This window comes from Podarcis bocagei, assembly GCF_964188305.1.
Source record: "Podarcis bocagei genome assembly, chromosome: 2".
Classification (NCBI taxonomy): Eukaryota; Metazoa; Chordata; class Lepidosauria; order Squamata; family Lacertidae; genus Podarcis; species Podarcis bocagei.
The window spans coordinates 20,359,207-20,375,097 of NC_138126.1; the positions used below are offsets into that span (position 1 = coordinate 20,359,207).

The window sequence follows — 15,891 nt, forward strand, 5'->3', positions numbered from 1 at the left end:
GTTTGCCCCAGACTGCCGATGTGGCAGATGGCAGGGGCACTGGGTCACGGAGCAAGGGACAGACTGACAGTCCTGTGGTGCCACCCCATAGCCGGACGCATCTGTTTGGGAAAATATAAAGATTTGAAAAACAAACAGACACGCTCTGAACTGAAGAAGCTGGAAAAAAAACCTGCAGAATGTAAAGTCTCTGGTGCAAAAGATTGAACTTCAAAGAGATCCTCATCATGATGTTTGGAATCTGGAGGGGCTTGGTATGTTTTTTCTCCTCCCTCTAACATTAAAAGTCCGTATTGCATGCCAAGCCTCATTAAGAACCTAAATTGCTCTTCAAAAAGTGAGTACAGGTGGACTTTCATATATAATTGGGACCTATTCGCAGCCGCTTTTCTTCTAAGATTTGAAATGTCTGTTAAAAATGAAAACAAAGAACAAAGGACAAAATGGCTTCTACCGACTACACACTTATGGAATATCTGAAATACTTCCCTGATTAAGAGAAACAGGAGCTAACTGATGGTTGGTCAAAAAGACTGGAAACAATATTATATATACAACTGTTTGCAAAAGAAGTTTTTTATTATGAGCGAGAGAGAGGGCTAAATGGATGTCTGGCAGCCCCCCTCTAGGGCCCGGAGGGGGGATTGGGTGGATTCCAAAGGCCAATTGCTAACTGTCTGATATATGGCTACATTGCAAACAGTCTGTTTAAGATAAATCAACAAGGAATTTTAGAAGGAGGTTTCTCTCTGTTTCTTTGATAACACCTGGACAGGAAAGATTAACGGTTTGGGAGCTGCCAAAATAACAATTCTTAAAGAGCTGGACAGAACTCTGGATTTGGATGCAATTAAATGAAGCGGTGCGATGAAAAAATAAAAACAGCTGAAAGAGTACAATATACAGAAAAATATACGGACATAGAAAAAAATGTATCTGTTTTCTGACATGAATGAGGACCACAGAACCAGAGTCAAAACGTGGAGGGAAAGATCGGATATGGAATTATGAAAAACATTGATGATGATGAGAGGCAGGACTATGATGTTGAAAGCACTTCGGAATTCAGACCGTGGGAAGCCAAAACAAAAATTATTACAATTTGGAAGACAATTGGACTTTTTTATTTTAGTTTTTTATTTTTATTGGATTTGATTTGATATGTTAATTAGATGTTTTTATTGGAAAATTAATAAACGCTTTAAAAAGAAAAGAAAAGTGGATATTAATGAAAAATCACCTGTAGCTGTTTTGATGGTGATAGTGATGTTTAATAATAATAATAATAATAATACCCCACCCATCTGGCTGGGTTTCCCCAACCACTCTGGGCAGCTCCCAACAGAATATTAAAAACATGATACCAGGTGCTTACAGGAACAGGAACCTAGAACTAGAACATTGCAGGAAAGAGTGCACACCTTGTAAGGAGGCTACACCTCTCAGGAGTATTTGGGCATCCTAGAACTGCCTATGATCTGCTTGCTTTGTTCATGTCTATGGAGGGAGCCTATGGCAGGAGAACGATGCAGAAACACAGAACTGCCCACTCCCTAAGCCTTGAACACCCATCTGCTCTTTGCTTTTGGCAGGCACTATTTCAACACCACCTGGCCTTGTTGAAAAGCAAGAGGGACAGCAGGGAGGTCCTTGCAGTGAACCAAGGGAAGAGGCTGGAGATGCTGCTGGTAAGTTTGCCTCCTTAGGCAAAGGTGTCTTTGATGATGATGATGATGATGATGATGATGATGATGATGATAAATACCCCGCCCATCTGATTGGGTTTCCCCAGCCCCTGGGCGGCTCTCAACAGAATATTAAAAACACAACAAAGCATCAAACATTGAAATCTTCCCTAAACAGGGCTGCCTTCAGATGTCTTCTAAAAGTCAGATAGTTGTATATTTCCTTGACATCTGATGGGAGGGCATTCCACAGGGCAGGTGCCACTACCGAGAAGGCCCTCTGCCTGGTTCCCAGTAACTTTTTAAAAGGCTCTCTGAATACTGTTATTCTGGGAGTTGTTGTTTCTTCACTTCAGAAAAGCTAATGAAATGCAAAGATGCAAATCAGTGGGCAGGTGCTTGTATTAACTCCGGGAAATGGAGTTGCAAAAATAAAAATAAAAATGGGCATCTGGGGTGACAGAAAGAGTGTCATGAAACAGAGAAAGCCCTTAACCTGTTGTATATATATGCTACTCCTCAGCTATTGAGGCCCATCCTCATCATCACCTATGGCTACTTAGGCTGGGCAGGATTTGGCAAACTATGAAAACCTACCAAAATACACAGCCTGATCTTTAAAAGTATATGTTTTCTCCTTCTTCATCACCCACCCCTGCTTTATTTTCATCAACTACAAGGGGGAGAGAGAGAGATTGATGCATATGCTAAATGTCTGCTCTGTAATCAATAATTATAATTATAACCGTTTGGCCAGTTTTGTGCGTATTCTGCACTAAAACAAACCGAACCACACAACCCTCCAAGTTTTTGCACCAAGGTGATCAAAGTTATGTGCAGTTCCGAAACTTGTATTGATTATGCAAGCTCAACGCATTGGCATAAAAAAAAGGATTGCGGATAAACGAAGATTCACCACCACAACCACCCTGGCTGTTAAATAAAACTTTTTTAGCCATTATTTTGCTTCCAAGATCGAGCAAGCATTGTGGCATAGAATTATATGAACTAGAAACTTTGCTTTTTTAAAAAAAGGGGGGGGGAGAATGAAAGATGGGATTCTGAAAAAGTTGGATTTTGCACTGAATACCACAAGTCGTAGTTCCACAGCACTGTATCATTCATGCTGTCTTGGCTGCAGTCATTCATTATTGCTTTTGTTCCCTCCATGCCCAGCATAGAAACACAAGTGGTTGGCCAAAGGATGAATTGGAGGGCTACCATCTGGCAACCATGGTAGTTTCTATGCTGGGCAACCTTCTCCTCCCCCACCCCCCACCCCCCACCCCATGCCTAGTGTAGATGTGGTTAAGGGAGAGAGGAAGCCACCTGCCCCAATTCCAGCAGCTCACAGTCCATTTATCTGCACATAATTCCTCTTTCGCTATAGCAATCAGGTAAGTGGTGAAACAGAAGGCAGTTTTTAATATGGCTAAGCCTTTTGGTTACAAAGGATATGAAGATTTAAATAAATTGCTGCAGCATGACGACCAGAAAACCAATTGGCAATGACAGGGAAGTCCATATTCACTGCTGCCAAGCCCCATGCAGGGGCATAAATAGCTCCTCCAGTACCCAGGGCAGGGCGCCCCTCTGCCCCCCCCATTCCTACTTCAGTGGCCACATGAGCACAAAATGTCATCATTGGCTACTGCAGCATCTGGAGAGCTTTGGCCCTGTTTAGATTTCAAGTTCAGTTTCAAGTTTGTATGTCTGTGAACTTGAAAGGCTATTGTCAGGGATCTGCCATCAGCGAGGGGGCGAGGGGGGGGGAAGACGGATGGATTACAGAGAGCCCCCAAAGATCGTGGGAAGCAGCACTTCCTCAGCGGAGGAAGGAAGCCACGCCTCTAGTGGGCAGGAGATGCAGGGCTTGGAGGAGGCAAGGCGGTGCCAGGACACCTTGCCTGACAAAGCAGGGAGGAGGGAGGTCCCCCTTTACCCAAGCCTTCTTTGCACAGTAGGCTTCCACGCAGAGAAGAGAGGCGTAGACTGGGGGTCAAGAGACTACTCTGCTGGGGAAGGTTTAAGGACTGCCCACTCTCAGATTCTGCCAGTGAATGAGCAAGACATGGAATAGAGGCGCTCTGCATTGTAAAGGTTTTTACCACCAATAAGAAAGCTTTAGAACAGACTAGTGAGGCATCTTGCCTGATTGCTCTCGAGCAACCACCCGACACCTCTAACAAGTATGGTCAGTGCTTGGTAAGATCTCAGAAAACAGCTGAGGACTGAGCTGGTTGAGGCATCTGTCTTTGCATCATTTTCTGCCCATCCTGCCTTAGATTTACTGAAAAGGATTAAAAGGAGCCATTTGAAGGTGAGTCACGTAGGAGAGGCCGGGGAGATGTCTTCTGCATATCCTCAAATAATTGAAGATGCCTCTCAGTTCTGTAGATGGACTGTGGGACCAGTTGAATTCTTCAGCTATAGATAAAAGATTGCTCTTTCTGATCAAATGCCTTATCTTGGTAGGTGTCTATCCCAGTTTGCCCTCTAGCTATTCCTAGTAGCGATCAGTTTTTGCCCCCAAAGGATGACCCCCAAAATTGCCTGCCCAGTTTAACAGCTGTGTGGATGAGCTGGATGGGGCTGTCGGTGAGGTGAGGCCTCCAAGCCTTGCTGTGGGGATCGGGGGGGGGGGCTGTCACTCATATCTCAGTAAGAATCTGACTGTCTGGGTGTCAAAAGGCTGCTGGATAATGTGTTCCAACCCCAAATTAAGAAAAAGAATTTTGAGAATAATTTAGATAAAGGTACAGAAATATGTATGGTATGGGAGGCAAGTAAAGCATATTATATAAGAGGTTATTTTATACAACATAACATAAATTAGATAAAAAGAAAAAGAGCTGCCAACAATTGCCAACAAATACAAATATTACCTGGCAAATTAAGATGCTGGAGAGACAATTAGCTATGCTAACAATGCAGGAGATAGAAAAAAATTGAAATATGCCAACTCCAAATTCCTGAATGCCCAAAAGAAATAGATATTGAAGTAACAACAGCAAAGTTCTGGTAGTAGGTGTGTGTGTGTGTGTGTGTGTGTGTGTGTGTGTGTGTGTGTGTTGTGATGTGGCTACATGTGAAACACCCCTTGTAGGTGAGATCTGTGTTCTTCTTATTTCTTCCCTACCAATGGTAAATCAAGACCATTATTTGTGTGTGTTAATTTCCTTTCAGGGGGTCACCATAATTATCACCATAAAAGATTCTCAATTGAATTCAATATTAATATCATCATCATTGAACTCCTCCTCCTCCTCATCACCACCATCACCACCATCACCATCATTGCTCTTGCTGTCCAGAGAGGTGAGTTTTCTGCTTGTTTTCTTAGTGCTTTCTTCCAGGTCTGCCCCAGTCATGACCTCTGCCTTCCATCAGCACTTTGGCTTCTAATGGCCAGTTCACACTTAGCAGCAGCAGTTAGGAAAACAGCTGCCTTTAGCTGAATCCGTATTATTCATGCTCTTGCCAATGGCTCTCTGGGACTTTGGAGGGGATCTTTCCCAGCCCTACCTGAAGATGCTGGAGATTGAACATGGGACCTTCAGCACGCAAAGCAGATGCTCTTCCCTGGGCCTAGGAAGGGAATGGCGGTAGGGGCAAACCACCCCAGGTGCCCTCACAGGTGACATTCAGCTCCCAAGCCTACCCCAAGCCATCAAGGTAAGGGGGGGAGTTGCGCCTCTTTGCCGACGGCATTCCCCCTTTCCCCCTTCATTTTGACAGCTTGGAGGATGTTTGGGAGTCACGGGCAGGCCAAATGTCTGCCATGGGCGGCTCACCATGGGCGGCTCACTTTGCCCCCATGGGTGGCTTGCTCCACCCCCGGCTGCAAGGTGCGCATCCTGCTTCGGGTCACCCGAGCCTCTATCCCACGCTTGGGAGGGCACCCTTCGCACCACACACCCCTCGGGAGCGCCCACCCCGGGCAGTGTGGGCATATGCTCTTCCACAAAGCTTCCCCAAGTTGTGTGATTCCTCTACTGCTACTTCCCGTTCCACTCTCCAAGAAGCATCTGAACCCAGGAGCCACAAAAGCTGGTCCTTCTTTGCCCTCCCTCCGAGCCAGAGGTTGAAATGGACAGGAGCCAATGTTATGTGCAGATCCCAGTACACAGCAGAACTTTCTCTCTCTTGCAGGGGGGAAATCCAACCAGACTTCCCCTGATGTGAATTACTCTGCTGCTTTGAGAGCAGTGTGCCCAGCTGGCTGGATTGTTTATGAAGGGAAGTGTTACTTTTTCTCAGAAGAAGAAAGAAACTGGACTTCTGCCCAGAGCTTTTGCATTTCCCAGGGCTCTTCTCTGGCTACGATTCAGAGTGAGCTGGAAAAGGTGAGACCAACAAATGTATAAATGCTTGTGAGAATTATCTCCTGCACAGCACTAGGGATGAGCTATCCTTATGGAAATATAAAGAGAATCTGTGAGCTAACTTGGCTTTGTCATAGCTTGATGCAAACAAATTATCCAACTTGCAGCCATTATAGGATAATAGGAATTGTAGATCAATTCTCCAGCAAGTTCCCCATCCCTGCCTATAGGCTTCCTTCAGCCACTTTCCTATCCTCCTTGAACCTCCTTCCTCCCTTTTCAGCAAAGCTTTCCTTCTGCTATCTAAGCCTCACTCTCTTTGCATTTCCAGTCTCACTGCCCAGGTCTGTGTTGGAAGTTCTTGTTCTCCTCCCACAATTGGCATTATTTGAGGTGGAAGACTCATTTGGAGGCATTGCTCTAAGCTGTTTGTGTGTTTTCAACCAAGGTGTTCATGCTCCGGTTCAAGGGTGAAGCTGACCATTGGATCGGCCTCCGGAAGGACTTCAATGATACCTGGATATGGGCAGATGGGTCAGAATACAGTAACACGTGAGTCCTTGTTCTTCTCCAAATTGGGACTAAGCAGGAGCCATGCTGGGTACAGTGAGTTGATCAAACCTGAATGTGCAACCAAAAATCAGTCCAGAACGTGAACTTCAGGGAATCAGAATTGCACTCAAAGCATAAACCTCTCAGTAACCTTTCTGATATGTTGGGGTTTCTCACCTCTGACCAGACACACAGAAACCATCCACACTGCTGACAAGCTTCAGCTAAGGCTCTTGAGCTACCTCTGGTGTGGAGAAAGTCCTTGTCCTCCCACTCTCATAAGACTTAAGGTCAATCAATTAAGCTGAACGGTAGGCGATTCAGAATGCAGTAATGTGTTTCTTCACACATTACATATTATGGAATCGACTGAGCAGAGCCTCCTGCCTGCATTCGCTCCATAAGATGCACACACATTTCCCCTTACTTTTTATGAGGGGAAGAGTGCGTCTTATAGAGCGAAAAATATGCTAAGTATTTTATTGCTTTTTCAGTAAACAGTGAAGAGAAAGGAAACAATACAAAATATCAAGTACAGCTCATCTGTCATACAACCAAAATACAAAACCACACAGGGTGAAGCTTATCCATGGATCAGATCTCTCCATAATGTTAAAGGTGGTTTCTTTAGGGAGGCAGATTTATGAGTATAATCAAGAAACATAAGCCACATACTCTCACACTTTCTTAATCTGCTATCTAACAATCCTGCTATGCTGTGCCAATCTCCAGTAGCGCTGTCTCCCAGGCTGGCAAGCCAGTCATGTAACACAGGCCCCAAATCAATGGATTCCAGAAAGGAGATTCCTACCAAAACTCAGGAAGAACTTTCTGGCAGTAAGAGCTGTCCAACAGTGAAACAGGCTCCCTTGGGAGGTGGTGGTCTATCCTTTATCGGAGGTTTTAAAATAGAGGTTGGATGGCCACCTGCCAAGGGTTCTTTAGCTGTGATGAACACAATGGGGTTTTCTTCTGAGTAGACATGTGTACAGGATTGCACCATAAGTCTCAGAGCTACAGAGTTATGAAATACTGATGATCTGGAACTAAGTTCCCATTTTTAATGGATCTGATTCTTGGCTACATAGTTCGTGACACTGTCCCACCCATGCAAAACAGAGCAACCAACCTGGCTTGCCCACCTCAACTTTTCTGCTTGTGTTGCAGGTTGGTGGTGAAAGGAAGTGAAAACTGTGCCTATCTAAGCAAGGAGTTTGCCATTGCCTCCCGTTGCCACATACCAATAAAGTGGATCTGCAGTCACCCTGATGCGTATATGAGGAATAAAAACTCTACAGCAGGAAAAATCAGATGACAAGAGAAATTATGATCAACCCCAGGGATGTAATAAATCAGCAATTTCCATTCTGGCCCATATTAATCACAATCAGCACTATTTCCACTCCGCTGCAGTTTGATTGCGTCTTCTATTTCAGATTGTCACTGTATTAGAGTTGCGGAGATGACCACCTACACAAAAGTTCTCTTGGTGCAGGCTGAATGCAAGAAGAACGTGCAGCTCTGCTCTGGTGGCTTGCCGCAGAAAGTTGTCATGTGTTCATTGCTATAGGAAGTTACGATGGCCGCAAGCATAAGTGGCTTTCAAAGTAGACTATCCTTAGTTCAAAGAGCACAGGCATATCAACCGCTATTAACCAGGGCAGTCAGGGACTGGACCACCCCATTCAGAGGCAGGTGTACAACTTGGTTTTCTGAGGACCCTCAGAGAGGATGCCTATCTCCATTATACCCTGCTTGTGAGTTTTCTTGGGGGCTTTGTGCTGGAGACTGGCAGCTCTCATGTTTCTGGCATACATTATTTGTGTAGCACAGTTGGGGATCCTAGGCAAAACATTATCCAATTCCTTTCATTTCACTTGGCATTGTCCAGTGGCTCCTCATAGCCAGAGGAAGTGTCCACTAGTGTCATCATGTTGCTGGCATCTGTATTCTGCCAGAAATTGTGTCCTTAATATGGAATGCATGGCTCATCCATGGCTGCCAGCTTCTGTGATGGGCTCACAGGGCTCCGTAGTCCCTTGCCAGTAGGCCCCAGTCCACACCAGCCAGGCAATGGGTCCTGAAGAGGCCACCTGTGGACGTTTCCTGGAGGCCCAACCCAGGGCTGGATTAACCTGCAGGGACTGAGCTGCTTCTCTCCACCTGGCTTGGGGCCTGACAGGCTCCATAAAGAAGTGCTGCTGGGCAGAGAGGGCTCCATTTTTGTTTTCGTTTAAAATTTTATTTTTTATCTATGTCATCTTAAATTGTGATTGATATTAATGCTGTATTCTTAGTTTTAGATTTTCTGATTTATGTGGAAATGTTTTTCCAACTGATTGTGTACATTTTCATGTGTTTTATTTATTGTTTATGACTTTTGTTATGTTGGTAATTATGCACCGTATGTTCTGGCGTACAAGACGACTTTTTATCCCTGGAAAATTACTCCAAAAGTCGGGGTCATCTTGTACTCCGGGTATACACGGAGCCACCTGCTGAGAAGGAGGAGAGGGAGCCGGTGAGCAAAGGCGTCCCTTCTACCATCGCTCCTCCTCCCTCCCCACAGAAGGGGACGCAGCCCCTCCTCTTCTGTACCGTTGGCTGCCGCTCTCTCCTCACCACGGAAAGTCCTTCCAAGCACGCGCTTGACTGGCCGCCCGCCTATTGCTGGTTGTTATGTACTGAGTTGAATAGGATCCAAACTGCAGCAGTCTGATTGGTCCTAGAACAATAGGATCCAAATTGCAGCAGTCTGATTGGTCCTAGAACAATAGGATTCAGAATGCAGCAGTCTGATTGGTCCAAGAACAATGCAGCAGTATGATTGGTTGGCAGGAACCACCCAGTCATGCTCCAGATATAAGTGAATCCACAACCTGATTGGCTTACAGTAGAATTCCAGAATTAACCAATCATGTGCAGCCCATTGTGTAAATAATGTATATAAAGCAGATACTTTGAGGGGACTTTCATTCATTCCTCCTCACCACTATGAGCTGAATAAAGAGCATGAAATCACTTTGCGACTCTGAGTATATTTCACTGGTAGTGCGTGGCTTCCCCACAAGTGAGGGTGGTGGAGGCCGAGGCACCTGCTCGCGGCCTTTTCATGGAGGGAGGGAGGAAGCCGGGAGGGAGGGAGTTCTGCCCACCTAACACTTCGCCTCAGGCTGCTGCTGCTGCTGCGATAGCAGAGGCAGTGGAGGGGTGCGCGCTTTGCCCCTGGCAGCAAAAGTTGGGGGGCCATCTTATACGCCCAGTCGCCTAATACGCCAGATTCTACGGTAGATGTTCTCATGTTGTAAGCCGCCTTGAGCATTGTTTTAAATGTGAAAAGGCTGCATACAAATAAAATGATGATGATGATGATGGTGATGATTAACCTCAAGCAAACGAAGCATGTACTTAGGGCATGGAGGGAAGGGAGGAGCACAACAGAAATTTTCCATTGCCAGATGCAGATGTGTTACATAAGATTAGTTTGGGGGATCTGATCAAAGACACTGCAATTAGAAAAAAGGAGGAGAAAAAAGATCAAATATAAATAAAGTGGAAGTATACAAAAATCATCATGGTTTTCCATCTTGCTGTAAGCTTTGTTTCATTTTGAAAAATATAATATAATTTTACGTCTTACTCGTTTCACTATTTTGGGTTAGATATATATGGGGCACCCCAATCTTTAAAGTGCTTAGGGCCTCTAAAGGTGTTAATCCAGCCCAACCTATGGGAAAAGAAGGATGGGGAAGTCTCAGTCACATGCCTGATGGTAGGGGAGGAGTCCAGCTGCTGTGGCTCCGGCAAAATGAAGGGTGGAAGAGAAAGAAAGGGTGGAAGAGATGGAAGAGGTGCCCAGGGGAGATGCAGGGAACAGGCTGTGTACCTAAGAAGGCTTCTCCACAGAGATAGGGGGATCTTGGTTCTTGCTAGGGTCCCCCTGAAGCCCCACTGTGCATAGCCAGAAAGGGAATGCCACCAGGCTCACATCCAGTACATAGGAAAAACTGCAACTGACCTACACACACATTATAGAAACTGCATTTGTTTTTACCCTGCAAACATGGAGGAAAACACTTTAATTCTGAGAAACAGCTTGCCGGACTTATCTATAATTGCTATAGTGGTGCAAATAGATCCAACAAGGCAGCAAAATGGGGGGGGGGGTTTGTGGATATAAACATGCAGAGCACATGAACACTACGCCGGAGGAACATCGCCCGGCTGTGAGGCGTGAAGGCCTCTCCCCGCAAGGCCCTTTCCACCTGGCCTAGGGGGTGAGGCCCACACTCACCAGCCCTACTGAAGAGGCTCCTGTGTGTCAATGTAATAAATGTATGGTTTTTAGTGATTAACTGTATCCATTGGGGAAGGGGGGGCCTATGGTAGGGAACACAGTGTGCCGCTTCTGGAGTAGTTTGTCCACCTTTGGTCCCCACCCTGCACTCAGCTCTCACCTGTGGCTCCTAGAACCTGCCAGCATGCGACAGTAGACACACCTGGGAATGGCTTTTGTTTTCCATAAACACGGTTTTAACAATAAGTCTGTAAGTGACTGTGGAGGCCAGTTCTGGACCCACACGCCCTTCTACAGTGGGGGCATTGGTTCCCGGGCAGGAGTTGATCACGGTGTGGATTTGCCGAGCGTGCCTTCCTCTTAGCACGTTTCTCCCTTGCGTCCTGAGTTCGAGTGTCTTCAAAGCCCATGACACCTTTGGTAAAGGCTGTTCTCCAACTGGAGCGCTCGCAGGCCAGTGTTTCCCAGTTGTCAGTGTTTATACTACATTTTTAAAGATTTGCCTTGAGGGAGTCTTTACACCTCTTTTGTTGGCCACCAGCATTACACTTTCCATTTTTAAGTTGGGAATAGAGTAGTTGCTTTGGAAGACAATAATCAGCATCTGCACAACATGACCAGTCCAACCAAGCTGATGTTGAAGAATCATTGCTTTGACACTGGTGACCTTTGCTTCTTCCAGTACACTGATATTAGTTCGCCTGTCTTCCCAAGTGATATGTAAAATTTTTCGGAGACACCGTTGAATAGTTGGCTAAACCAGGTGAGGGGAGCTGACAGGTCTCAAACCCCTGGTGAGTTGGGGACTTCCTGTGCATGCGAAGACAGGCTGCAGCAGATTGAGCAGACGAGACAAAGAGGAGGTCCAACCATCACTGAGGCAGTTACCGTATGCGCTACTACCACTTTCTCTAAAAATAATAAAATAAAATTTCAAAGCAAGAAACCTGCTTTATGGAACCTTTTTTTCAAAAAGGGTGGAAGTGGCAGGACAGCCCTCCAAATGAGAGGAGAGAATTAAGTTTAGACTTGTCTGAAAGTTCGGCGAGTCTCTTCAGCAAAGGATCATTGGTGTCTCTACGAATCTCAGCATAAAAATGACATCTAAAAAATACATGTTCGACGCTTCCTATTACCCCTAATGGGCAGGTGCAAAGTCTCTGTGCGTACAGGACCCTTCTATAGCAGCCTTCCAGAACCAGTGAGGGCAAGGCCGAGCTTCTAGCAAGAGTAAAAGCCCTTTCTGGATGTGAGGAAACATAGATATGCTGCGGGAGCAAACGTATCTCCAGTTTTCTGTGATTTTATAATCGGGGACCCTTGTACAGTCCTGTTGTCTCTCTGTGTCCATAATTCTTTGCCTAACCATGGATCTAGCTTGGCCCAGGCCCATAGTTATGAGGGTTTGGGGAGCAAGGCCCAGTTTCTGAAGAGTGTTTAAGACTGCTGTCTGCCAACCAGAGTGAAACTGGTCGCTCAGAATCACTGGGGCTATTCCTTGGGGGAGCAGTTTCAGAGTTAGCCACTAGACAATATGAGCTTCGACTTTCATCATGCCTGTTTCTAGTCTGACCTATGCATTTGAAACACATCTAGGAACTTGTAGAAGGGCTCTGAGGAGTTTGGATTGCACTCTTTCAAGGGGAATGAACGAGGAGGAGGGAGGCAGGCCAAGAAAGGATCCGTAAAAGAGCTGTGCCAATGTTTTTATATGCTAATTTGGGATGTTTTTATATGCTAATTGTGTGTGTGTTTGTGTGGAAAACACAAGAGGTTTTATTACACTCCAGCAAGATGTGAATTTTATTATTTTGTTAAAGAAAGAAAGAAAAGAATATACCAACGAAAGAACAATGGCAAGGGAAACTTATGGAATATGCAGAACTAGCAAAATTAACAGATAAATTACATGAAAAAGATAACAAAAACTTTAAAAAGAGAATGGGAACCATTTACAACATATACAGGTATGAAGAAGCAACATAAAAATTGGACTCACTGGCAGAGCTTGAATAAACAAACAAAATTGTATATAACAAAAAGTAAGATTATATGTATTGGGGAAATTTTGGGAAACAAAAGGCACAGTAATATGGAAATAAAACAAAATGGGAATGGGAGGGGAAGTCGGGGGGGATATGGAAAATTGTTAGAGAAATATTGTTACAGGATGTATACATGGGAAAACCAATAAAAATATTTTAGAAAGAAAGAAAGAAAGAAAGAAAGAAAGAAAGAAAGAAAGAAAGAAAGAAAGAAAGAAAGAAAGAAAGAAGCAAACTCATGCCTGCTACAATATTTATTATTATTATTATTATTATTATTATTATTATTATTATTATTATTTAATTAATTATTATTTATTATTATTTATACCCTGCCCATCTGGCTGGGCTTCCCCAGCCACTCTGGACGGCTTCCAAAAATATATTAAAATACTGTCGATGGTATCTGTTATGTTGTGGGCGAACATATCAGACGACACAGTGATTCTTCAAACAGCTCTTGTTTATTCAGAGGCCAGAACAGAACTGAACTGAAGAGCTCAGTCAGCCTGCTTATATAGAGCTCCAGAACAACGTAACTGTAGCAACTTTCTAAAGTTATCCAATCACTGAATGTCACTTTTGATCCTTCATTTGCATACAAACTATCCAATCACTGAATGTCACTTTCGATCCTTCATTTGCACAACTATCTACAGTATCCCCCTGCTGGCCCAGGGTGAGAACTTCAGTACATAACAGTATCAAACACCGCTGAGACATCCAGCAGAACTAGGAAACAGCTCTCACCTTTGTCCCTAGCCCGCAGGAGATCATCAACCAGTGCGACCAAGGCAGTTTCAGTCCCATGATGAGGCCTGAATCCTGACTGAAAGGGATCCAAATGGTCCGCTTCTTCCAGGCGTGCCTGGAGTTGTTCAGCAACCACTCGCTCAATCACCTTGCCCAAGAATGGAAGATTTGAGACTGGGCAATAGTTGGCCATAGTGGCCGTATCTAAAGATGGTTTTTTAAGAAGCGGTTTAATAACCGCCTCTTTCAGCGGGTCTGGGAAGGCTCCCTCACGGAGGGAAGCATTCACCACCCCACGAAGCCCATCGTCCAGCCCTTGCCGGCTAGCTTTTAAAAGCCAGGATGGGCAAGGAGACAGGTGCTTGGTTTCACTCGTCCAAGCAGCCTGTCCACATCCTCGGAGGTAACAGATTGGAATTGATCCCACGCAACTTGACTAGACAGGACTCTAGCACTCTCCCGCCCCGGCCCTGCTCCCATGGTGGCGTCTACCTCTTCCCGAATCTGAGCGGCTTTATCTGCAAAAAACTTTGCAAAATCATTGCAGGAGATCGTGTGGCCCGTACTGGGCCCCGATGTAGCAGGTGGTTCTGCTAAATTGTGAACCACCTGAAAAAGTCTCCTCCTGCTGTTTTCTGCAGATGCAATATGTGGGAATGTTCAGGGATCCTTATCCAACTTGTGTTAACAAGTTCCACAATTTCAGCAGAGTAACATTCCTCTTATTTTAAACTTTGCAATGGGTGCGTTTGCTCAGGCTCGCTAAAGCCTCTATAATAACTGTTCTGGTATTTTCCCCTTATTCCCTCATAAAATATAAGAGACGACACAGTCTTTTACAAAAGTATAAAAAGAGTTTACTCAAATTCTGTTCACAATCAGATCCCAGAAGGCAGACTTAGGCTTAATGAAGTAATATACACTTGGATCTATCTTATAAGAAGACAGTCTCTTTGTCCTCTCTTGGCTGGAAGCCAAGAGGGCATCTTTGACTTAGTAGATGTTTTGTCTTCGATGCATGTGGTGAAAGAGAGAGAGATGGCTGCCCTGCCCTGTGCTTTTGTCATTACCTGCACAGGTGAGACCACACCCACCTCTAGTCACACGCAGAGGAAGTCTGTCCCAGCCCAGAAGGAAACAGGAAGTTTACCTGCTGGCTGGACAAACATCCCTCCCCATGTGTAAACGTTGTACTTGACTGCTCTTGTGTTTCACATCCCACACAATAGAGGCAATGAAGAAAGTCTTCTTCGCCGTCGCCACCGCCACTTGGTAGGCTCAACATTGAGCTCTAACATTTGTCCGGTCAGCTTCAGAATGAGTTTTCCGCCACCGGCGCTCTAGCCGTCTCAACGATTGTTTCATTGCCCTCAGATCCGTGGAAAACCACAGGGCTGTCCGGGCTTCATGCAATTGGAGAGGGCGCTTCGGAGCCAAACAGTCAATAGCCCTGGTTAACTCCACATTCCAGCGGGCCACCAGGGAATCAGCTGAAAGGCCATCAACATGGGATAAAGCATCCCCTACCACTCTCTGGAAACCATTTGGATCCATTAAGTGGCGGGGGCGGACCATCTGAATCGGTCCCACCTCCCTGCAGAGGGGAAGGGTCGCAGAGAAGTCCAGTTGCACCAGGAAGTGATCTGGCCATGGCACTTCTTTCATTTCGCTTTTACTTAGTGTCAGAACACCAACATCCATAGAGGTAAACACCAGGTCCAAGGCATGTCCACGGCTATGGGTTGGGCCAGACGTATTCAGGGACAGCCCCATGGAGGCCATGCTTTCCACGAAGTCCCGAGCGGCCCCTTGTAAGTTCGTGTCGGCATGGATGTTAAAATCCCCTAGGACAACCAAACTAGGTGTCTCCAGGAGAACATCCGCCACGACCTGAAGCAGCTCGGGCAGGGAATCCTTGGTGCAGCGGGGAGGTCGGTACACCAAAAGGAATCCTGTACTGCCCCTATTGCCCAACTTCCAGAACATGCACTCAGAGAACTGGATCTTCCCAATAGGACGCCTGGTGCAAACTAATGACTTCCTAAAAATCACTGCAACCCCCCCCTCCCCGCCCACAAGGCCTGGGTTGCTGTGCATAAGAGAAACCTGGTGGACAAGCAGTGGCAAGGACAGGCCCATCTGCTTCATCCAACCAAGTCTCTGTTACACATGCCAGGTCAAGTCCTCCATCCATGATCAAGTCATGGGTGGCAGTGGTCTTATGAATCATTGAC

The 15,891-nt window shown here is 45.5% G+C and overlaps 1 protein-coding gene and 1 long non-coding RNA gene across 2 annotated transcripts in view; both read left to right on the forward strand.

Annotated features, from left to right (window-relative positions):
* Positions 1-227: 227 nt before the first annotated feature.
* Positions 228-15,891, forward strand: part of LOC308579675 (C-type lectin domain family 2 member D-like) — a gene marked incomplete at its 5' end in the record, with an annotated part of 35,506 nt that continues 19,842 nt past the window's right edge. The window contains 8 exons of the mRNA XM_081180609.1: positions 228-254; positions 1,593-1,688; positions 3,076-3,082; positions 4,872-5,003; positions 5,838-6,031; positions 6,459-6,562; positions 7,730-7,906; positions 7,999-8,257. Coding sequence (XP_081036735.1) covers positions 228-254; positions 1,593-1,688; positions 3,076-3,082; positions 4,872-5,003; positions 5,838-6,031; positions 6,459-6,562; positions 7,730-7,877 — 708 coding nt within the window. The 3' untranslated portion in view covers positions 7,878-7,906; positions 7,999-8,257. The remainder of the gene's footprint in view (positions 255-1,592; positions 1,689-3,075; positions 3,083-4,871; positions 5,004-5,837; positions 6,032-6,458; positions 6,563-7,729; positions 7,907-7,998; positions 8,258-15,891) is intronic.
* LOC308579793 lies at positions 8,613-10,132 on the forward strand. The gene is made up of 2 exons (XR_014004585.1): positions 8,613-8,953; positions 9,842-10,132. It is a non-coding gene; the product is annotated as an uncharacterized lncRNA (long non-coding RNA).